This window comes from Dermacentor andersoni, chromosome 1 (genome assembly GCF_023375885.2).
Source record: "Dermacentor andersoni chromosome 1, qqDerAnde1_hic_scaffold, whole genome shotgun sequence".
Classification (NCBI taxonomy): domain Eukaryota; kingdom Metazoa; phylum Arthropoda; class Arachnida; order Ixodida; family Ixodidae; genus Dermacentor; species Dermacentor andersoni.
Window position 1 is genome coordinate 330,252,073 of NC_092814.1, and position 20,831 is coordinate 330,272,903.

The 20,831-nt window shown below is 40.9% G+C and overlaps 2 protein-coding genes and 1 non-coding gene across 3 annotated transcripts in view; 1 reads left to right on the plus strand and 2 right to left on the minus strand.

The window, feature by feature from the left end:
• The window catches only part of Surf1 (surfeit locus protein 1), a 42,299-nt gene extending 40,049 nt beyond the window's left edge, over nucleotides 1–2,250 (minus strand). The window contains exon 1 of the mRNA XM_050166952.3: nucleotides 2,227–2,250. Within this exon, the coding sequence (XP_050022909.1) occupies nucleotides 2,227–2,232 (6 nt within the window). The 5' untranslated portion in view covers nucleotides 2,233–2,250. The remainder of the gene's footprint in view (nucleotides 1–2,226) is intronic.
• Nucleotides 2,251–2,439: 189 nt separating this feature from the next.
• LOC126516691 (rab-like protein 6) overlaps nucleotides 2,440–20,831 on the plus strand; it is a 90,279-nt gene continuing 71,887 nt past the window's right edge. The window contains exons 1-3 of the mRNA XM_050166786.3: nucleotides 2,440–2,612; nucleotides 16,064–16,366; nucleotides 18,777–18,914. Coding sequence (XP_050022743.2) covers nucleotides 16,112–16,366; nucleotides 18,777–18,914 — 393 coding nt within the window. The 5' untranslated portion in view covers nucleotides 2,440–2,612; nucleotides 16,064–16,111. The remainder of the gene's footprint in view (nucleotides 2,613–16,063; nucleotides 16,367–18,776; nucleotides 18,915–20,831) is intronic.
• TRNAS-UGA (transfer RNA serine (anticodon UGA)) lies at nucleotides 6,302–6,374 on the minus strand. The gene has a single exon. It is a non-coding gene; the product is annotated as a tRNA-Ser (tRNA).

Genomic DNA, 20,831 nt, shown 5'->3' on the forward strand with positions numbered 1-20,831 from the left:
AATGCAAGGTCATGGGTTCAACTCCCACCAAAGGTCGAGGGTTCGACTCCCAATAAAGGTCGTGGGTTCGAGTGCCTTAATTAATTCTACCTTAATTCACTATGCCGTAATTAATGTAGTCTAAATTAACACCAGAAGTCATGGGTTCAACTCCCACCAAAGGTCGTGGGTTTGAGTTCTTTAATTAATTCTATCTTAATTAACTTCGCCTTAACACCAAAGGTTGAGGGTTTGTGGCCTTTTTGGACCATCATGTGATCATGCAACCAATGCTGGATTTTCGTCCTCATGAGCCATTTAATGGTTTTGCATTAATAATTTATTTATATCCATCTGTCTGGCATGCTGACTGCACACCTTTGGCTGTCTTTTTATGAAATAGAAAATGCAACCTCTTGTTACCTCTTGCCATATGTAGCCTCCACCCACACGTTATTCATCGGCTCTATGGCCGTGGGTGCTGGCTCTGGTGGCCTGTTGCTTATCACTGCAATGCAAGAACTTACACCACCTGATTTGAGTGCAGGTTCGAGAATGTCCTGCTGGTGCTGTCTATGCTACGGCTTAATTATTCTTGATGTTGTTGTTGCAACTGCCCTCAGGAATAGTTGCACACCCACTTCAGAGTATCAGACAAGACATTTTTCATTGTGTGCCTTCTGCATGTGATTTGATGAAGCATGCGCACTGTGGAGGACTGGCAAGGAATGTATTTTCCTCCTATATATATCAGTTACACTACTTCAGCGGCCTTAAAATGACTGTTTTTTTTTAAAAGGCTTCTTCTTCATGCTCAACATGGAACTAAACTATTAGCCTATAACACTTTAGTACGATCAGTACTAGAATACACAATCATAGCTTGGTTTCTTTCCATTAACAAACAGATTAACATAATAGATGGGGTGCAAAGGAAAGCAATTCAATTCACTTTCAATAAGCACTGACTAACAGACTCGACAACAGAATTTACTAACAGACTCAATAACAGAATTATTGTGAACAGCTGCATTACTGACACTCCAGAATCGTGCCACACTCTCACGATTCAACTTACTGCGCCAATTAGGCATAGATAATTCAAAGTAAATTACTATTACTTGCTCAAAAGACAACATAAATGCATGCACACCATAGAGGAATACCGTTCCCGTACCGATTGCTCCAAGTTTTCATCTTTTCCCACTAGAAATAAGGTAATGGAACTGTTTACCCTCATCTATAACAGTTCATTAATAAAAAAAGCTTTTGCCATTTTTGGAAGATTACTTACACGTCCGACAGTCACGAATTGAAACCATCTGCTGTCCACATGCAAGAAATTACTGTACCGGTTGTTACTTGAATATTTATTTTTGCTTTGAATAATTATTTTGTCAATTCGTTGCCCGGACGTCTGATTGTATTACGTTATATTGTTCACTTATCATAACTCGAATTTCTAACACGGTGCCATTGGTTCTACAAAGTTAACCTAACCTCAATGTACAAATTTTTTTTTTTACTGTTCTGTATAATTACTTTTTTGCTCAATTTTTACAAATACTCTGGCAGTACTATAACATGTTTTTTCATCTATTACCCTTCCTCTAACAACCCCTGATGGGATCGGCAGTATATATCAGATAAAATAAATATGCTCGCCACTTGCTGCCCCCTATAAGCAACTTGTAAATGAAGGTGACATCTATTCTTTAAAGCCGGTCGCGAATTTACGCAATGACAACTCTGAGGACCAATGGCGCGAGCGCAGCAGAAGTGTATGCATATTAAACTACAGACGCAACGACAGACAGCTGTGGTGGAAAAGAAAGTCACTTTAACCAGCAGTTAACTGATGCAAACAAAAAATGGGCGAGGAACGCGCAATATAGCACGCAGTGCACTGGTTTGCGTGGCCGATGCGGTTTCACCAAGCACTGTTGTCGCAGTTCTACTGCTTTTTGGTCACTGCTGCTCAGTACCATAAATTACGTTAACTCTAGCATTTACCTAGGGGAGATTTCGGCCGAAAGAACATGTGTCGTCTGCCAACACCATAGGGCAAAAGGTGCGCATAGTTGAAACGGAGGCGATCTAGTATAAGGTGAACCACCAAGTTTATGTAGCAGCATGAAGCTCGAATGCTGCCACGAAAAGGCTATTAAGTACCCAACTCTTCAAATATATTTATACATATATGTACACATATATTTGACTCTGCAAACAACTAACACATGCTTTTACCTGCATATTGCCGCTACTAAGTAGTTGAGAAGCCGTAGTCTCACTTTCGCACTTAAAATCCCCCAGAATGGCCTAACTTAACTATACGCCCCAATGATCTTATAAAATTGAAATATAAAATATTATTTTGATGAGTTCTTTTATTTTTTAAGAACGCTTGCTTGTTTAGTTTTAATACGGAACTGCGGATTTGGTGTAGCACGGTTTTTGCGGACTTTAAAAATGGCGCTGTCGATATGAGAGGTGGGATCGGCAGCATACGTGGATGTTCCGTGAGCATATGGAGCGGCGTCACGTTCGACGGGCATCGTGATATGACACACGCGCCGAATGTGCTCTGAAACACGGGGAGCACCGGCATCTCGGCTTGCCTGAAAGGCGGTTTGGTAAGGCATTATGTAGCTCTTTGCTCCCCGTCGTGCGTCATTGTGTGCCCGCCTTTTATCCTTTTGCGGAGTTGCGACTCGAATTCTGATTGATTGTTAATATTTTTATTTTTTATTATGTGATTTCTGAGCTTGTCGTGTTGTCAGTGCCGCCTCACAGGGCCCACGTACTTCACGAATTGGAACGTTTGGCAATGGGAAGATGTTCTTATTGTCGCGCGCGCGAGGTCGTCCCACGATGAGATTTGTCGCCGTGTCTCTGATAGTAACCAGTGCATGATTAACCGTTCAATAGCTTTAAAATGAGACTTTGGGCCAATGGAACGACTTTGGTTGCATCCACTCTGCCGAACCAGTGCTTACTTGTACTTTTTTTTTTACCTCTCTTCATCGGCTTTCATCTTAACTAGGTCAGATCGCAGAAAGCGCGGTCTGGGCGTCGAAGTTGAGAATGAGAAAACAAATTCGTTTCTTATCGCTTTTGCCTGTTGTTTTTCGCTTTGCTAATCAGTGGACGCCCAGCGATGCGCTACGATGACTCGACTGAAAAATGTTTCTTGATTCTTTCCCATTTGTGTCTCTACTTGGCACGCGTAGGCCGTTTATTTACGCCGGCTTTCGGCGCAGCTGACTTTGACAGCGAGCAGGGTCCGGAGTTTTCCTTCATTATCGCGATAATGTCCGCCTTCTTTTTCGTGTTTGACAGCTTGGACGTCGAACTACGGCATCTGTTTGTTGTGAAGCGAGTTTTGTTAAAGATGGCAATGGCACTAGTCGTTCATACAGTTAAAACGTCGCGGATACAGCACTTCTTCGTAAGTCGCACATCGAGGGAACTCGCGTGAGCTATAGCAACTTTTTGGGCTTCTTTGATATGTGTCAACATTCAAGTTAGCTTCAGCGGCAGGCTAAGGATTATTGTAAGCAGCACAGCATCGGTCAGCATGACTGTCTTGTGAAAGCTTCAGTCGCAGCCGATGGCACTTGAAGCAACGTCATGCTTCTACCATAAAGAAATTCAGAATGAGCAAATATAACCCATTGTGTAAAACAACCTTCATAAACATGCAGTGTTTTTTTTTTCTTAAATTCTTAAAACCCCTTGTATCATACATGGTGTGGCATATTATTATGCTAAAACCAATCTAGATGCCCTAATTTATAGCAGTTTCACTTGGATGCGATGAAAACAATATACGCGGCAGGCCTCAGTACATATCTTTAAAACTCGATTTTCAAATGCAAAAACGCTCATTTACTTAGATTTAGGGGCACTTAAAGAGCCCCAGGTGGTCAAGATTAATCCAAAGACCTCCACTACATTGTGCCTCACAATCAAATGTTTGCTTTGACAAGTACAGCCCTCAGAATTTAATGCTTTTCATTGGGCTAGTTGGTGATGTTCGTAATAAAATATAGTTGGCCTAAACAGTAAAACACTAATGACGAATGGATCATTGCTTCTTCCTGACATTCTTTACATAGTATAGATATGCACAAACTGCATTCCTTTACTGTGTAGGACATTAAAACTGTGCGAAAGGCTGTATTTTGTGTAGTAGCATGCTGCGTGGTATGAAGATAGCCAGTGCATTCAGTCCATCCATCCTTTTTTGAAATGGCATCATAGGCTGGTACTAACACTTAAGTGGAATATAGAGTTTCTTAGCAGAGACTAAATCTTTAATTAGCAAGGTTTTTGGACTTCTTTTGGACTTCTTTAGATTTCTCAGAATGAGGTGCTCATTGTGAGTAGCTGGACAGCAACAGTACTTGCAGCTCTGGTGTTAAATTATACTGTCTCGGGAAACAGTAGTGTCTTGCTGCATGTGACATTTGCTCTCCAAGACATGACACATGCATTTTTGCCTTCTGTGCACATCACAGAAGTCAGTTATGCATGTGCCATGACATTTGTGCAATGCTTTGGACTATGTTAGGTTTGACTGTTTGAGAAAAGGTCATGTTTTGTTTACGTTCTATTTTGTACAATGGCGAATTGTTTATTGTGATTGAGTACAGTTTTTTAAGGATGCGAACCAAGCAGCCAATAGCCTCCACTTGTTTAAATGTTAACATATTTGCAGTGGAGGAGGTAGTGCTTGTCTGCCCATAGTTGGCTTAGTTCAGTGAGCAGGAGAGAGAGCACAAAAGAGTTCTGAGAATGCATCTCATGCCAAGGCTTCAGTTCTGCTGATGAAGTTTAACCTTTTCGTACTGCAGGAAATTACAAAAAGTGTGCCAAATTTCCCAGTGATATTCAGAAACATGGCCTCACAATGACTACTCATCGTCGGGTATATTGGTACAAATTCCATTTGTGACTATACTCGTCAGCGGTAGAGAAACTGTTTAAGATGTGTTAGCATTTGCCATAATGGTGGTGTGTTTCAATGCGGTGGAGATGCTTAGGTGCAGTATTTGGCTGCAGTGGTGGTTCTACATGACAGGAATTTCACATTCTGCAGGTTGACGATGTATAGATTTACATCTTGCACAGCTGCTTAATGTGGGATAAATGATTACCCTCTCAGTTCCCACAAAAATTTGGTCACTGGTTTGGGAAAAACATGAGAAAATGGGCGCAGCAATCTTTGTGGAGCGAACTTCAAATACGTGTTCCAGATATTTTGGCAAGAAAGTTGGCATTGCCATGAGTGGAAGCAATGTTTATCCTAGATTGTCTTGTTTTTTTTCCCCACTAAAATAAGGGGCCCTGTAAGACTTTATATTAAATTAGCAAAACTTCGCCAAGTCCCTCGGGTATGAAGGGACCTGTACCTTGTAAATCTCTTTATGCATCAACTTTTCCAAAGCAATATGTATCATGTCTTGGACGGACAGACAAATGCGGCCCTTCACCACCTCTCCTCTCATCATTTCCATTATGTTGAAAGTACTACCTCTCTGTAACACTCTAACCAGTCATGTGGTATCATGCTGCAAATTCTTTCTAGTTTCTCGTGTGGTGCACAGTTTTATACATGCATCTAACTCACTCCACTTTCTTCATCACTTGTCTAGCTGTGGTTTGCTTTTGTTTTTGTTCTTTGGTTGTTTTCTTTCCCTACCACTCTGCTCAGTGTGACTCTTGCTGTTCGTGAGCTGAAACTGTTTGCAATGTTTCAAGAAGTCTGGTCAATAATGATTATCAAAACATTTATAAAGCAAGTTACCTGACAGATGGTGGAGATTCGAGGCAGCTGCGAGAAAGGGTAAACTGCATATTGGATGGGACTGTATACTATCTGCACTGTGTGAAAGATGTAAAGTTTGGCTCAAGCTTAGGTATTTGTAACATTAGATTTAATGATTGGGTAGGTTTATCAGTCACATTTGCAAAGGCTTTAACTCTAGCAAAGACATTGCTGCACAGTGCTGCATGAGGAGCCGTGTTTCCCTAAGTGCTGCATTAACACAGGTCGGGCATTTCATTTAATCAGGCTGTTACTGTAGTACTCTTATCAAAAAGCCATTTTTCTTTCTGTCCCCTTGTCAGTAAAGTGTACCATCATCCTTTTTTCACTAATTTACCTAGCAGTCATGCTAGGTAATGCGCTTACTATGCATATCATAAGAAGCCAACAAACACTGACACCAAAGACAACATAGGGGAAATTACTTGTGCTTAATAAATGAAACAAAGAAACGACAAATTAATGGAAATTAAAGTGGATGAAGAAACAACTTGCAGCAGGTGGGAACCGAACCCACAACCTTCGCATTTCATGTGCGATGCTCTACCAATTGAGCTACCGCGGCGCTGTTTTCCCATCCACTTTCTTAGGTATTTATGTGTCCTAGTAGAACCCTGGGAGTGTTAGCCAGCGCCACCACTCGCAGACCTTGGCGGCGGACGCCGCCAAGGTCTGTGGCACTCTGGCCATGGCACTCTTTGGCCATATTTGTTCCTTATGCCATTAAACACTACACATCATTATCATTAAAAAATTGACACCTTAAATAAAAGGTCTGCTTCGTGCAGTCACTAGATTTAGTCTTCTTTTTATGTGACAAACCTTATCAAATGCGGTGCAGGAGATGCAGAGCAAAATGACTTCTTCATTCCCATTTATTTAGATAGGTGCTGCCTAGGTATAAAACTACCTCTAGAGGATCTGCAAGCCAGCCTCTTTACAATACATGCAGGCATGTTTATGGTGCAGAAGTAAAAGGCATACCTCTCTGTCTGCTACTTTTACATTTGTTTCAAACTTTAATGGTTCATTGCAACTCATGATTGCATTGTTGTAGCAAGTTAATGCATTCATATTTGCACAATGCTGTCAAATAAATGTTTCTAAATGCATGTTGATGCAACAAGGTCTTTCCCCACCACTTTTTTGAGGATTAAAGTTTTTTGAGTGTGAACTGAACACACACATTCAGTAAACGAATGTGTGTTACTGTTTAATATACTGTTATATATCGTATGATTTAAATGCATTGCATTGGTAGTGTTGGATAGGCAACTTCTGGCATCATCCAAGTTCCAGGTTCCCATGTGATGCTAGGTTGTTAGGGCTCATCAAAATAGCTAGCTAAAAATTAGTTCTGCATAGTTGATTGTTGATTTGACTGCGAATAAAATACAATGAACTGTTTTATAAATTAGCAGTTCAAACGCTCATACAGATATTGCCGTAACTATAATTTATTCATATTGCTTATTAAAACTAGAGGGGAATAAGAGTCAACTATCAGCTTAGTAAGTTAAATAAATTACATTCTGGGATTTTACGTGCCAGAACTATAATGTGATTATGAGGCACGCCACAGTGGGGCACTCCGTGGCGGGTGACTGAGTAATTTAGTTTTTACTAGTCTCTATCTTCCTTATGGCTGCCTTTGGTTTTCCCCAAGTCACCTAAAAAAATATCTTCTACGAAAGTATAATAAGATTGTGCACATAATACTGTAAACATAGTAGTTAACAGATTGTGCACTTGAAACCATCCAAGTCAATTGCTTTGGCCATGCATTTTGCGCGAGCCTCACGAAGACTGAAATGTCCAATGATTTAGAGTTTCTTAGTTGCTTGTGATAAAACTAGGCTCAAGAGTGCCATGACTCTGCCGCCTTTTTCCTGTGTCCAAGCTGGCTGTTTTGTTTGATCACAAGGTGACAGCCAGCTGCAGTGCCAGTAGTAATACTACAAGTCTTGGAACAGTAATTTTAAAGTATTGTTTGTATTTTATATTGTTTCACATCAAAGATCTTTAAGGGCACTGAATATGTGCAAGTGGCGGAGACTGCCACATGCATATTCAACAGGAAGATAGTTTCAGCTATGGAACTCTAGGAATCAATATGAGGAAGCAAAAACAAGGGCATCACAAGTGCTTGGTTGGGGCAGCATATAAATTATATAGCAGTGGGAGCACCACTTATTTGCTTGCTTTTGTACTGTCTGGCCACTGTCTTCAGGAGCAGTAACCGCAGGCGATTGTCTCAGTCCGCCCCTCCATTTCTGATGCCAATCGGAACAAATTAAGGAATGCAGTCTAGTAAGCACTGTAGGGTTTGACGAAGTTTGAATAGGTAATGTAACATGAAGATAATAGGATTACACACTAGTGGATGAGGAGTTCTGGTAAACAGCTGAGTACATGCGAAAGTAAGTGTACAGGGACATGTAGTTGCAAAAGTAAGAATGCAGCGTCTTCCGTGGGATAAAACTACTTCAAGTAAGTGAAAATCGTAAGATAACGTCATGAGCTTATTGTACTACTTATCACATCTCAATGAATAACTATCGGTCATTTGGCAGGACTGGGTGGTCAGTTTCACTGGGAATTTAGATGTCTTTTTTTTTTTTTTTCACAACAGAAAATGACAGGCAACACCTTTTCTGGTTTACCCTTTACATTTCATTTCACTATAAAGTTGAGAATCACTTAATTTCAGTAAAATAAAGGTGCCAGTGTAGCATAATTGGAGGCATTAATGTGCTGTGGCAGCTTGCACAGAGGTTTAGGCAACGTATTAAAGTGATGATTTCTTAGCAAACCCTCTTGGACTTTGCTGACTGTGGCTACAGCTGGGTGGTGCTGCTGTCTTGCCAAGGAGCTCCCACATAGGACAGCATTCGTATAATGAATCGGCTTATATTATATATAATGTTGTCTGTACTACCACTACTGGTGTTCTGAAGACCAGCTCTGTTCCACACAAAATTGTGCAATGAAACAACAAATAATACCTAGACATCCTCACTGCAAGAAGTGTGTCTTCCAGCATAGAATTCCTTTATTAAACTGAACCTTTCTGTACCATTTTTTTGGAGGTTTGGCATATCTGCTCGGACTATTTCTCGCCAAGTAACGTGGGTTGATCCTGGAGATCGTGCAGTAGTAAACTGGGCTGATCCTGGAGGTGTTGTATGGAAAACAGGGCTGATCTCAGAGGCCGTGTAATCCACGGTAGCTTGGATCACGTGGTCAGATTCTCCGCGTCTTGCTGAGCAGGCACATAATCGCTATGCCACAAAATGCAGTATGGAAAATGAACTGTTTTACAGCATTTAATTAACTGCTTCACATATATTTCATCATGTGCGTTGGATCTGCTGTTCTATAAAAAGTAAAAGTAGAAAGAATGGAAAGTTAGTCTAGTCTGACGGTATGACATGTACATATGTTACGTGCGGAAAAACACAGATGAAAGAGGCTATATACAGGGTATTTACACTGGAGCCAGACCACCAGGCCGACACTCGCCCGCGCCAAAGGCACAGACCCACTTCGTCGTCGTTCTCGCGGCGGCTCGTCCCTTGAGTATCGCTCCATGATATCGCAATAATATGTGTGTGTGTGTGTGTGTGTGTGTGTGTGTGTGTGTGTGTGTGTGTGTGTGTGTGTGTGTGTGTGTGTGTGTGTGTGTGTGTGTATGTATATGTATGTGTGTATGTATGTATGCACTAGCGCTATTCAGGGGTGGCTTCAGCTGATCGTTTCGCTGCTGTTGGTTGTGACCATGGACCCTGGTCACACAAAGAAATTCAGATCACAGAAACACAACAACAACGATAATTACATGAAGCCAACATGCAATGAATCCAAGGAGAGCATCAGAAAAATTAGCTGTTTTCTCTTAATTATTATGTTGAAGTAGTGATGAATCAGGATTAAATTTCTGATAAGCTTCACATTCTTAATAAATGATACTGAAAGGTGGTTCTTTTGGGCACTGTGCAGTTCGTTATAGACTTCCTCTTTGGCTGTTGTTGTATTACTGAAATTGTTGATTGCCATATTTTGTATCTTTGACTGCATAAAACTCCTGGCCAATGCCAGTTCTCCTTCTCGCTTATTTCATGCTTCTGATGTTTTTACTGCTTCTGTACTGATAGTGTGTGTGTGTGTGTGTGTGTGTGTGTGTGTGTGTGTGTGTGTGTCTATATATATATATATATATATATATATATATATATATATATATATATATATATAGGTCAGACAGGTTACAGGTCAGACCTGTAACGCAGCACAGGGTGCTAAGAATCTCTGGGTCTGGACAGACCGCCAATGGAAACTGACCCTGTCAACCTTTAATTGCCAAATTCTGTTGAGTGAGGCTAGCTTAGCAGGACTCTTTTAGGAACTATCAGACGTTGTTTGGAATATCATTGGCCTTAGTGAGATTAGAACTGGTGAGGCTTATACATTGCTGAATTACGGACATGTCCTCTGCTATAGAAGTCTCCCAGATAAGAAGCAATACGAGGTAGGATTCCTAATCCATAAGGACATAGCGGGCAACATTGACGAATTCTACAGCATTAATGAGAGAGTAGCTGTAGTCGTAATCAAACTGAATAAGAGGAAGTAGATCGATTTTATGTACATGTTGAATTAGCGATAAGAAAAGTGCAAACTCGGTATACTGTAGCAATGGGCGACTTCAACGCAAAAGTGGGGGAAAATAGGGCAGAATGTAGAAATGGTAGGTAGGGTAAAGTGCAGTGATCATAGGTTAGTGAAGGCTAGGATTCACCTCAATTTTAAGAGGGAAAGAGTAAAATTGGTCAAGAAGAAACAGGTCAACCTAGAGGCAGTAAGGGTAAAAGCAGACAAATTCAGGCTCTTACTTGCAAACAAATATGCAGCCTTAGAACAGAGAGATGAAGATGACATAGAGGTAATGAATAAAACCGTAAGTAGGCTGGCTTCAGAGGTAACAATTGAAGTGGGAGGTAGGGCACCAAGGCAACCAGTAGGCAAGCTCTCCCAAGTAACTAAGGGCCTAATAAAGAAATGACAAAGAATGAAGGTGTCCAACTGAAGAGATAAGACGAAATTCGCAGAACTTTCAAAACTGATCAACAAGGCGAGAATAAGTGATATTCGAAACTATAATGTGAGAAAGACTGAAGAAGCCGTAAGAAGTGGATGCAGCCTAAAATCAATGAGAAGGAAACTTGGCATAATACAAGCCAAGATGTATGCACTGAAAGATAAGTAAGGTAATATCATCGGCAATCTCAAAGATATAGTAAAAGCAGTGGAAGAATTCTATACTAACCTGTACAGTATCCAGAGGACTCAGGATAACTCCATTCGAAACAGTAATGAACAGGATACAGAAACACCTCAGTGATGAGGTCAGAAGGGCCTTGCAAGACATGAAACGAGGAAGAGCGGCAGGAGAAGATGGAATAACCTTCGATTTAATCAAAGATGGAGGAGATATAATGCTTGGAAAACTGGCGGCTCTTTATACGAAATGTCTAACATCTGCAAGGGTCCCGGAAAACTGGAAGAATGCAAACATTATACTAATCCACAAAAAGGGAGACACTAAAGAATTGAAAAATTATATGCTGATTAGCTTACTCCCAGTATTATATAAAATATTTACCAATATAATCTCCAATAGAATAGGCTACACTGGAGTTTAGTCAACCAAGGGAACAGGCTGGCTTCAGGAAGGGATACTCTACAATGGATGACATCCATGCCATTAATCAAGTTATCGAGAAATCCGCAGAGTACAATAAGCCTCTCTATATGGCTTTCATAGATTACGAAAAGGCATCTGATTCCGTAGAGATACCAGCACTCGTAGAGGCATTACGTAATCAGGGAGTACAGACCGCTTACGTAAATATCTTGGAAAATATCTACAGAGATTCCACAGCTACCTTAATTGTGCACAAGAAAAGCAGGAAGATACCTATAAAGAAAGGGGTCAGACAGGGAGACACAATCACTCCGATGCCATTCACTGCGTGCTTGGAAGAAGCATTCAAGCTAATAAACAGGGAAGGCTTATGAGTAGGGATCGACAATGAATACCTCGGCAACCTTCGGTTTGCCGATGACATTGTTCTATTCAGCAACACTGCAGACGAGTTACAGCAAATGATTGATGACCTTAACAGAGATAGCGTTAAGAGTGAGGTTGAAGATTAATATGCAGAAGACAAAGATAATGATAAATAGCCGGGCAAAGGAACAAGAGTTCAGGATCGTCAGTCGTCCTCTTAGAGTCTGTGGAGGGGTACGTTACCTAGGTCAATTAATCACAGGGAACCCTGATCATGAGAATGAAATTCATAGAAGAATAAAAATGGGTTGGATCACATACGGCAGGCATCGTCAGCTCCTGACTGGAAGCTTACCATTATCATTGAAAAGGAAGGTGTACAATCAGTGTATTTTACCAGTGCTGACATATGGGGCAGAGACTTGGAGACTGACAAAGAAGCTTGAGAACAAGTTAAGGACCGCGCAAAGAGCAATGGAAGGAAGATTGCTAGGCATAACGTTACGACACAGAAAGAGCAGTTTGGATCAGCGAGCAAATTGGTATGGCCGATATTCTAATTGACATTAAGAGAAAAGAATAGAGCTGGGCAGATCATGTAATGCGCCGGTCAGATAACCGTTGGACCATTAGGGTTACAGAATGGGTACCAGGAGAAGGGAAACGCAATCGAGGATGGCAGTAGACAAGGAGTGATGAAATTAGGAAATTCACAGGCGCTAGTTGGAATCGGTTGGCACAGGACAGGGGTAATTGGAGATAGCAGGGAGAGGCCTTCGTCATGCAGTGGACATACAACAGGCTGCTGCTGATGATGATATATATAAAGCAAGTATTGGACATTATGGTCAAGGACATAGAAGTGATTAGGCTGCTGCAGTATTGAACGTGGTGCCATATGAAGGAAGCCACTAAGCATTGAACACCTTACTCAGTGATTCAGCTGTGACCCCATGTTTGCAATACTGCTCATGAAGACTCTCGGGGAATGAATTTCAGAAATAATTAAAAACTGCCAATGACTTTTTTTCTTTTATAGTGAGTTTGATTTCTTAACACCCATTCTGTTCTTAAGCTTAAAATAGGAATTATTAAAAGCTAGTAGAACTGAGTGTTAGCCTCAAATTTGCATATATGTACACGTCAGATGAGATAGATAATTTGGTCAGGGAATTTTCATGTATGTGCGAGGTGTTTCACCCTCTCACATGATATAGCTTATACATTATTCATTAGGCTTAAATTAGAATGTGCCCACATTTTGTGGATTTCCCATACAAAAGCTAACATTGATGCCCCCAAAAACAACTTGCAAATATAAATTAAAACGGCTGCCCATTTATATTCAGACCTGTGATTCGCGCTCTTTTGCTCTTCTTGTTCTGCCCCTATACAACTTGTTCAAAAATATTTTTCCTCTCATGATCAATGGAACAGCTAAATAGAGTATTGGCACTATCGAGGGCATAAGAAAAAGGCAGCATGACAATGCCCTGGGTCATGTCGCCTCTTCTCATACTCTTATGATTAACCAGCGAGTTCAAGGCATGCTTAAAGGGACACTAAAGAGAAACACTAAGTCAGCTTACTGATTTCAGCTTACTGAAATTTAATTTTGCTGCAGTACATCAGTGTAGCGTCAAAGGTCAACGTATTCTTTTGCATTTGGGCCATTGTGGCTCAATAAAAGTTTTTTAAAATTGCTAAGTTCAGACTTTCGCTCTTTTAAAATACAATGTAGTCAATCTTTAGACAGCTTTAGTTTAGCGTACGCAACTATAGCGTACGCTAAGCAGCGCATGTTTTTTACAGTTTTAGTTGGCCTGCGAGATATTCGGATCTCAGAGGCCATATGCCGTCGTTGCGGCTATCTCCCAATCATAGCGATAGGTGGTGCTGACATCTTGAATGTTTCTCGTATACCGAGGTAGGACATTAGGCAGTATAATATCAAGAGCTTGGTGGCGCAACCCACCACCCTGTTCCAAAGGGGACGCTCATAACATCCATCCATCCATCCATCCATTTCTTTCGTTAGGCTTCAACTCATTCAAAACGAGAAGCGATCTCGAAAACACCACTAGGTTACCCATAATACTATGTCGTCGAAGCAGCCTGAGACTAAGCGAAAGCCGTTTACACAGTCATTTGCTATGAATGAAGTGCATTTTACAAAAGCAACGCCAAATTCAATTCGAAGCGGGCAGCCGGGACCGTAGCCGTGTTTCACGCAAACTCCGCAAACCACGCAAAAATCTCAGAAATAGCATGCGTACGCTATACACTATGGGTCGTTTAGCGTTCTGTGCATGCGCAGTGACGACCCACTATTTTGTAGCGTATGCAATGGTATAGCGTACGCTAAACTAAAACTCTTTTATCTATTGAAATTGAACTAGGCTCCAGATGATGCCACCAAAATGAATGACGTCATGGTGAGATGTTGCAAAGAGAAGGGTGGCGCATTTGCATCCTTTGGCTTGCAAAGCTTCTTGCAGTAAAAGTGGCTTTTGTTTTGGTATTGTAGAAGGATAATTTATTAATACAGCTGAAGTTATTTTTCTTTTTGTGTCGCTTTAAATTGAGCATTGTGTTTCTTCTGTATAATTAATATAAAGCAATGGTATACTAACTTGCTTCTCGAGTGGCTTTAATGTTGTAGTTTCTGTGTAATTTTATTTTATTTGTTTTGTATATTTTTTAAAGCATTGTCGTATTTATTTTGCCCCCTCCATGTCTAACCTCTAAGATTTCAGTAAGACAACTGGTGAAGCATCACACTAAATTGTCTGAATTACAAGGCATGGTACTGTCCATTCTAGTTAAGGCATAATTGAAAGGCCCTCATGATCAGTTCTTCAAAGCTCTTTTAAAAAGGTTCTGTTTTTAACCTAATAAGCAAATGGTTACGTGCAATTTTCCAGAAAAGAGATTGCCTAAATAGACAAGGTAAAGTTGGTGACAAACTTCGTGCAGTACATATGGCAAAGCTTGTTCACTACCACTTTTAAAATGGAGTAGTCTTGAAGCTGTAAACCCAGATTGCGACGTGCAAAATGGCTTTGACACTGTGCCTGTCAGCCATTGTAGTCAGTCGTGTAAAAAAAAATGCATTAGACACACATGTCTCCGTACCATGGCACAGGGCACTCTTGTCAACATCTGCCACTCTGCTTGTATGTGACAGTTTGAACTTATCTCGCTCTTGTATGCCCTTCAATATTTCCGGGTGTCTAGTGTAAACCACTATAGTGTGCTGTTGTCCTCCCAGTGTGCTATTGTCTTTCGGTATCTTTCTGAGCAACCAGTATGGATTGTCTATTTTTGGTGTGTGAAGTCGCAGCATGGGTACCTTCGCTTCAATGGTGCTCATCTTGTTCATCTAATATCTGAGGTAATCTCACTTGTTTATCATCAACTTTCAAAATCATTTATCCCCCACTTGCTCAGTAATTGTAATTGCTTTAACCTTCTTTGTTGGTACTGTCTTGGTGCATCACTGTTGATACTGTGATGTCAGTACTGAAAACGTTCTGCAAATGTTGCAGTAAGCTCCATAGGAGCAGTTTATGCCAGCAGAGAGATGGCACAAAAAGCCATCACAGCCAGGTGTGTAAACTTACTGTAGCAAAAAAAAAAAAAAATCTATGCTACCATGATGTAGGATTCTGATGTAAGCTTACAATTTTTGAGGGCCCGAGGAGGCTACGCTGGGGTAACAATGAACTAGTGGGGAGGATTTGGTTGTGAGCACAGAACAAGGTTTTTCGGTTCCAAGTGATTCAAGATTAGCTACTGCTGTATTTCTTTTGTATCAACTCTTCAATAGAGGTCCAGAGCTTAAATGTGTACTTGCTGATGTGTATGGGAGTGAAATGCAATATATAATGCTTGTAGAACTATAGAAAAAAGTGGTGATTGGATTGTCAATCTGGTATGCTTGTGCACAAATTTGCATATGTGTTTGTAAACTCAGTTTCAAATAAATAGTTGTTGGCACCTGTTGAGGGTCCCCTTGCACTCTGACTTTGGGACTCTCATCTGTATATAACCTGTCATCCGCTCACTGTTGAATGAATAATAATGTGAAACTGAAACCTGACTCATTTAAGTCACCTGTTTCTCGATGGAATCTAGTAATTTGCTGTTATTCACTGTGCACACTGTTTGTTGTTATGATGCAGGTCGGTGCCGTCCTCTTGGCAGAGCAGCACTTGTGAAGTTCTGGCAAGATGCTCACAGCCTTTAAGAAGCTAGTGGGCAACAGCGGCGATGGGGGAGGAGGCGCCGCTGGTGGAGGGAAGCACCAGCCCCCGTCGGGCATGCAAGCCATGGAGCAGAGCCTGCAAAAGCGCTTTGCTCGAGGTGTCCAGTACAACATGAAGATTGTCATCAAGGGAGACCGCAATGTGGGAAAGTCATGTCTCTTGCTACGCTTGCAGGGTCAACCATTCAAGGAGGAGTATCTGCCCAGTGACGAGATCCAGGTGAGAAGTACACTGCGAATGTTGACTCATGTTGCACCTAATTGGGTGTTCGTCTATGGAAAAGTTCTCTCTAGATAGATTACTGGCCTGCAGTCTCATTTTTAAATATCTTTATCTGAAAATATTGTTTGAGAGCAGTTTTCATTATGAACTATAACTTGATAAAGTGTGACATAGTAGACAGTTAGGGGGTTAATTTTTGCCTTCTTTATGGTGTTTATTGTTTATAGCATGCAGTACTTCTGCTTTACAGATATGTATTTGAGAGAAGGCAAGCTTGGAGCGAAGTATTTATTTCGGTAACAAAATTAAATAACATTAGGAATGAGAGCTACCATATAGGTTGACAATATGAGAAGTGACACCGCATCACCATCATACTTGCAATTCAACTGCTGAGCCTTCTATAGGCAAACTGCTTCCCATGAACCACCTTTGTCCAGCAATCACCTGTGTCCCTCAGTGCTCAGCGAGTGCTACTTTTATATTGTTTCCAACAATCAAGCACTGTCTGGTTACATTGTGTGAAAGCAGTGCTTAGTACAAAAACAGACGATGTTACATGTAGGAAATTTCTGCAAGTTGCGGCCAGTGTCACGTTAGTTCATTAGTACCAGCAGTAGCTGAAGCACATAAATATATTTCGAATTTGGGCTTCTAAGAGTCAATTGCAAAATAGCCTGTAAATTTTTTACCGGCTATTCCGCGTAACCTAATCCTTTTCTTTATGGAAACATCGCTCCTTAACAAAAGTCTGCCCACAGTGCTTGAACCCCACTGAAGCATAGAATATGCGTTGCTTTACGAGCAGTGTACACTGAATTTTGAGTTACTACGCTGAGCAGTTGCTTTAAGGGCATGACTCTAACTTTGATTTCCACCCGCCTTGGCAGCTCAGTGGCTATAGTGTTGCGCTGCTGAGCACAAGGTCGTGGGTTCAAATGTGGCCACATTCCAATGAGGACAGAATAGAAAAATGCTCATGTACTGTGCATTGGTTGTACGTTAGAAAACCTAGCTGTTCAAAATTAACATGGAGTCCTCCACTACAGTGTCCCTCATAATCAGATAGTGGTTTTAGCGTGTAAAACCCCAGAATTATTTTTAAAAATATTTTCTAGGGTTGCTTGCATTCTGCCCATAGCTGCATGTGGCCTTTTGAGACTTATTGGCACTTACCACTGCACGCATTTTCCTTCATGGAAACACTGTGAAAGGTTGTGATGGGGATACATCTTGCTTTGTTTCTGGTCAAGGTGAACATGATACTTGTATTATTTGCTCTTTGGCTTCAAAGGATTCTCTTTCAGCTGTCTATGGGAACTTTTGAAAGCTATACTTCACTGACTTGAACTATGTAACTTTCGGTTTGGCACTTGATGTTCTCAGACTGACATTGTGCAACTTCTGTCTCACTGCTAGTACTGAGTGTATAAGAATGCTTGGGTCTTCTTGTGCGGCAACGGATTTGCAAAACTCAGTAAAATTGTCTCATATTATGTGTATAGTAGTGAATACTTGATTGAAAACCTACAAACATGTACAAGTTGAAAAACTTCTCATAGTATTTGAGCAGTATATTTTTTCAGCCTGCATTGGCCGAGGCTGAAGCTCCTGCCGTGATGCACATAAGTGAATCGTGTGGGGTAACATACACAGCATTGTCATTTTGGCATTTTTGTACCATCACATGGTATACATAGCTTAAACTTTTTTGGAAAGAAAGTGTTAGGCATTTTTGATGCCACATTATAGTTTCCTTTAACAGTAAACTCAGTCTTCTAGAATGTGATCATGATATTTATCAGCTGTATTTCAGTAGGAAACTGTGGGATTAAGACAGGATAGAAAAAAAAAAGGCCTTGCACATTCTGTATTCTCTATATGAACCAAGATTTGCTCCCAAAATCTGCTAACTAGTGCATATTTCCAAATGGTTATGCTAGACACTCTCAGGAGGAAACGTAAATTGTTTCTTTCCCTCTCTTTATGCATATTTACTGACAATTTACAGGTGCAGATGTCACCTCTGTTTTTTTTTTTAGCCCCTATATTGGGGCTAAAAGGCCCCTATATTGTGCAAATTGTGATGCCATATTCTAAGTCAGTTACGTCTGGCAACATTTTCATGTGGCATAAGATCCCTTGCAGGGCCCTTCCGCAGTGATGGGCATTGTATAGGTATCCTGATGTTTATGTAGCCCATCCATTCAGAGCAGTCGATAATGAAGTGAAAGTAATGATGATTTCAGGAAGTGGGTACCCATACACAGCTTTCTATCACCTCTGATTCCACTAGTTTAGGTAGCCAGCTCAAACTAGAAGTGATGCCAGTGGGCTTTGGTGTGAGCAAGGTTGGGTTGGAGGTATTGTAGACAACCTCTTTCACCTCATGGCATCATTCTCCCAGGTGGCCAGTATCCAATGGAGCTACAAGGCCACAGATGACATCGTCAAGGTGGAGGTCTGGGATGTAGTGGACAAAGGCAAGAAGCGGAAGCCCATCAAGGGTCTGAAGCTGGACAACTCGGTGGCTGATGCTCAAGGGGTGAGCAGTGGTGATGGTGTTTAGTGCAGCTGGTTGGGCTTCTTGTTTGCTGGTGATATATGGTGTGCAGCTGTGTTGCTGCTGCATAATAAGGTGCCATTACATGTAATACCATACATTATTATGTAAAAATACTTCAGGTGCAATTTTAAATGGTACTAGGGGTGTCACAAGTTGGGCAGAGGAATAATTTAGGGCAAGTTTTGGGGTGCATCTTCCCTTTAGGTCAACTTAGGGTAGGTGCTGGGCATACAGTATTAGTCAAGTAAAATCGTCTATTTAAAAAAAGAATGGCACAATGCTGCATCATGAAAGCATGTTGCAAAATCTTTGTGGTGGGCATGTGCAAAGGTCAGTTTCACAATTGCTTGAGGGTATTGCCATTGGTCAGCTTGACTTGCTAAACTTCCTATGTTCAATGCAGTGTTCTATGTTCACTGATTTGCACTGCAGAAGGTGATATAAAATAGTAGCTGGTTACTATGGCAAATTAATTTTAGAAGGCCATGTCTCTCCAGGACTTGCAGTCACTGTTGATGCACAAGTCAAGTCAAAGCCAGTACTTCATCAAGCCAGCACAGTACCTCCACAACAAATTACAAAGGCCTACACAGTGTTTCAGCTACTGCACTATAGCCAGTATTCTACTTCACACGGCAGCTTTGTATGTGGTATGCATTCAGTTTTAAGGGAGTGAAAATAGGAGCCATAAATGGTTGCATTATGTCTAGTCATGTCTATGTGCAGTTACGTTATAGCTTTCTGAACGGTATACATTGTGAGTACTGCTAAAGCAAAAAATTTTGCAATAAACTTACCTGTTTAATAAATTAACCTATGTTTATCTTTTATCTATGACTATTATCCTAACGCCTAGAACCATGTAGGCTGTTCTGAATAATAAATTTCTTATTGATTCTGATAACTGTGCAAGCATAAAAATGCAAATGTTTACATTGCCCTGATCTTGTTCTGCATGTGCAGAGCGCTAGTGAACGGTGTCTTCATGTGAACCGTGTTGTTAAATTTAACTTTTGCTTACACATTTCTGTTGTCAGGTGCACGAAAATAAGTGTTAGGTAGTTGCTGGTTCTGGTTGATTTGAAGCGCACAAGATTAAGTGAAATATGTATTTCTGTATGAAGTACGTTTGCTGAATAGGCATAAGACAGCATCTATGTAGATGTATTGTTACATTTGATGATTTCGCATTGTGCATCCTTGTCTGTGCTGGGTGCTAAAGGCTCGGAAGACGCTGCATGCTGTCAAGGCAATATTGATTTCTTGCTCCATCAACACTATGGTTTGTAGTCAAAATGACGAACAGTACAGTCATTAATCATGAACAGGCAGTAAGTCAACAATAACTCTGTTCAACGCTGTCCGCAGCTGTCTTTTGGTGCTGCTTCACATGTACATTTGTTGCAACATTCTTCAATTCCACGCTGTTGCCTTATAGCCTACTAAAATGAGTGCAAGTGGCTCAGGGTTTTTCAAAACATTGACATTTAATCATTGTGAAGCTAAAAATCATTTGCCCTGTTCTCTGTGGTGTCCAGGACTATCAGGGGCACAATCAGGCAAAAAGAAAGTTATAATGAATGAACCCATATAGTGCAGGATATTTGCAGCCCCAATGCATTTTGTGATGGAGTTTTACTGTGCCATGTTGTCCCTTGCATACATATTTTTTTTATTGGAGTTATGAGCAATGCTTCTAACCTGGGCTCCTACTTGCAAAACTTCTCTTATGTAAGGGTCATCTGCAATTGGCCATTTCATGGCTGTAACCTCATTATCACACCTGTTGCTATCATATGAGCAGCAAGTACCAGAATGCCTGGCATTGAGGAAATGCTTTTACATAAGAGATGTTTTGTGAAAAGGGACCAAGGTCCTTTGAAATTTGACTACATG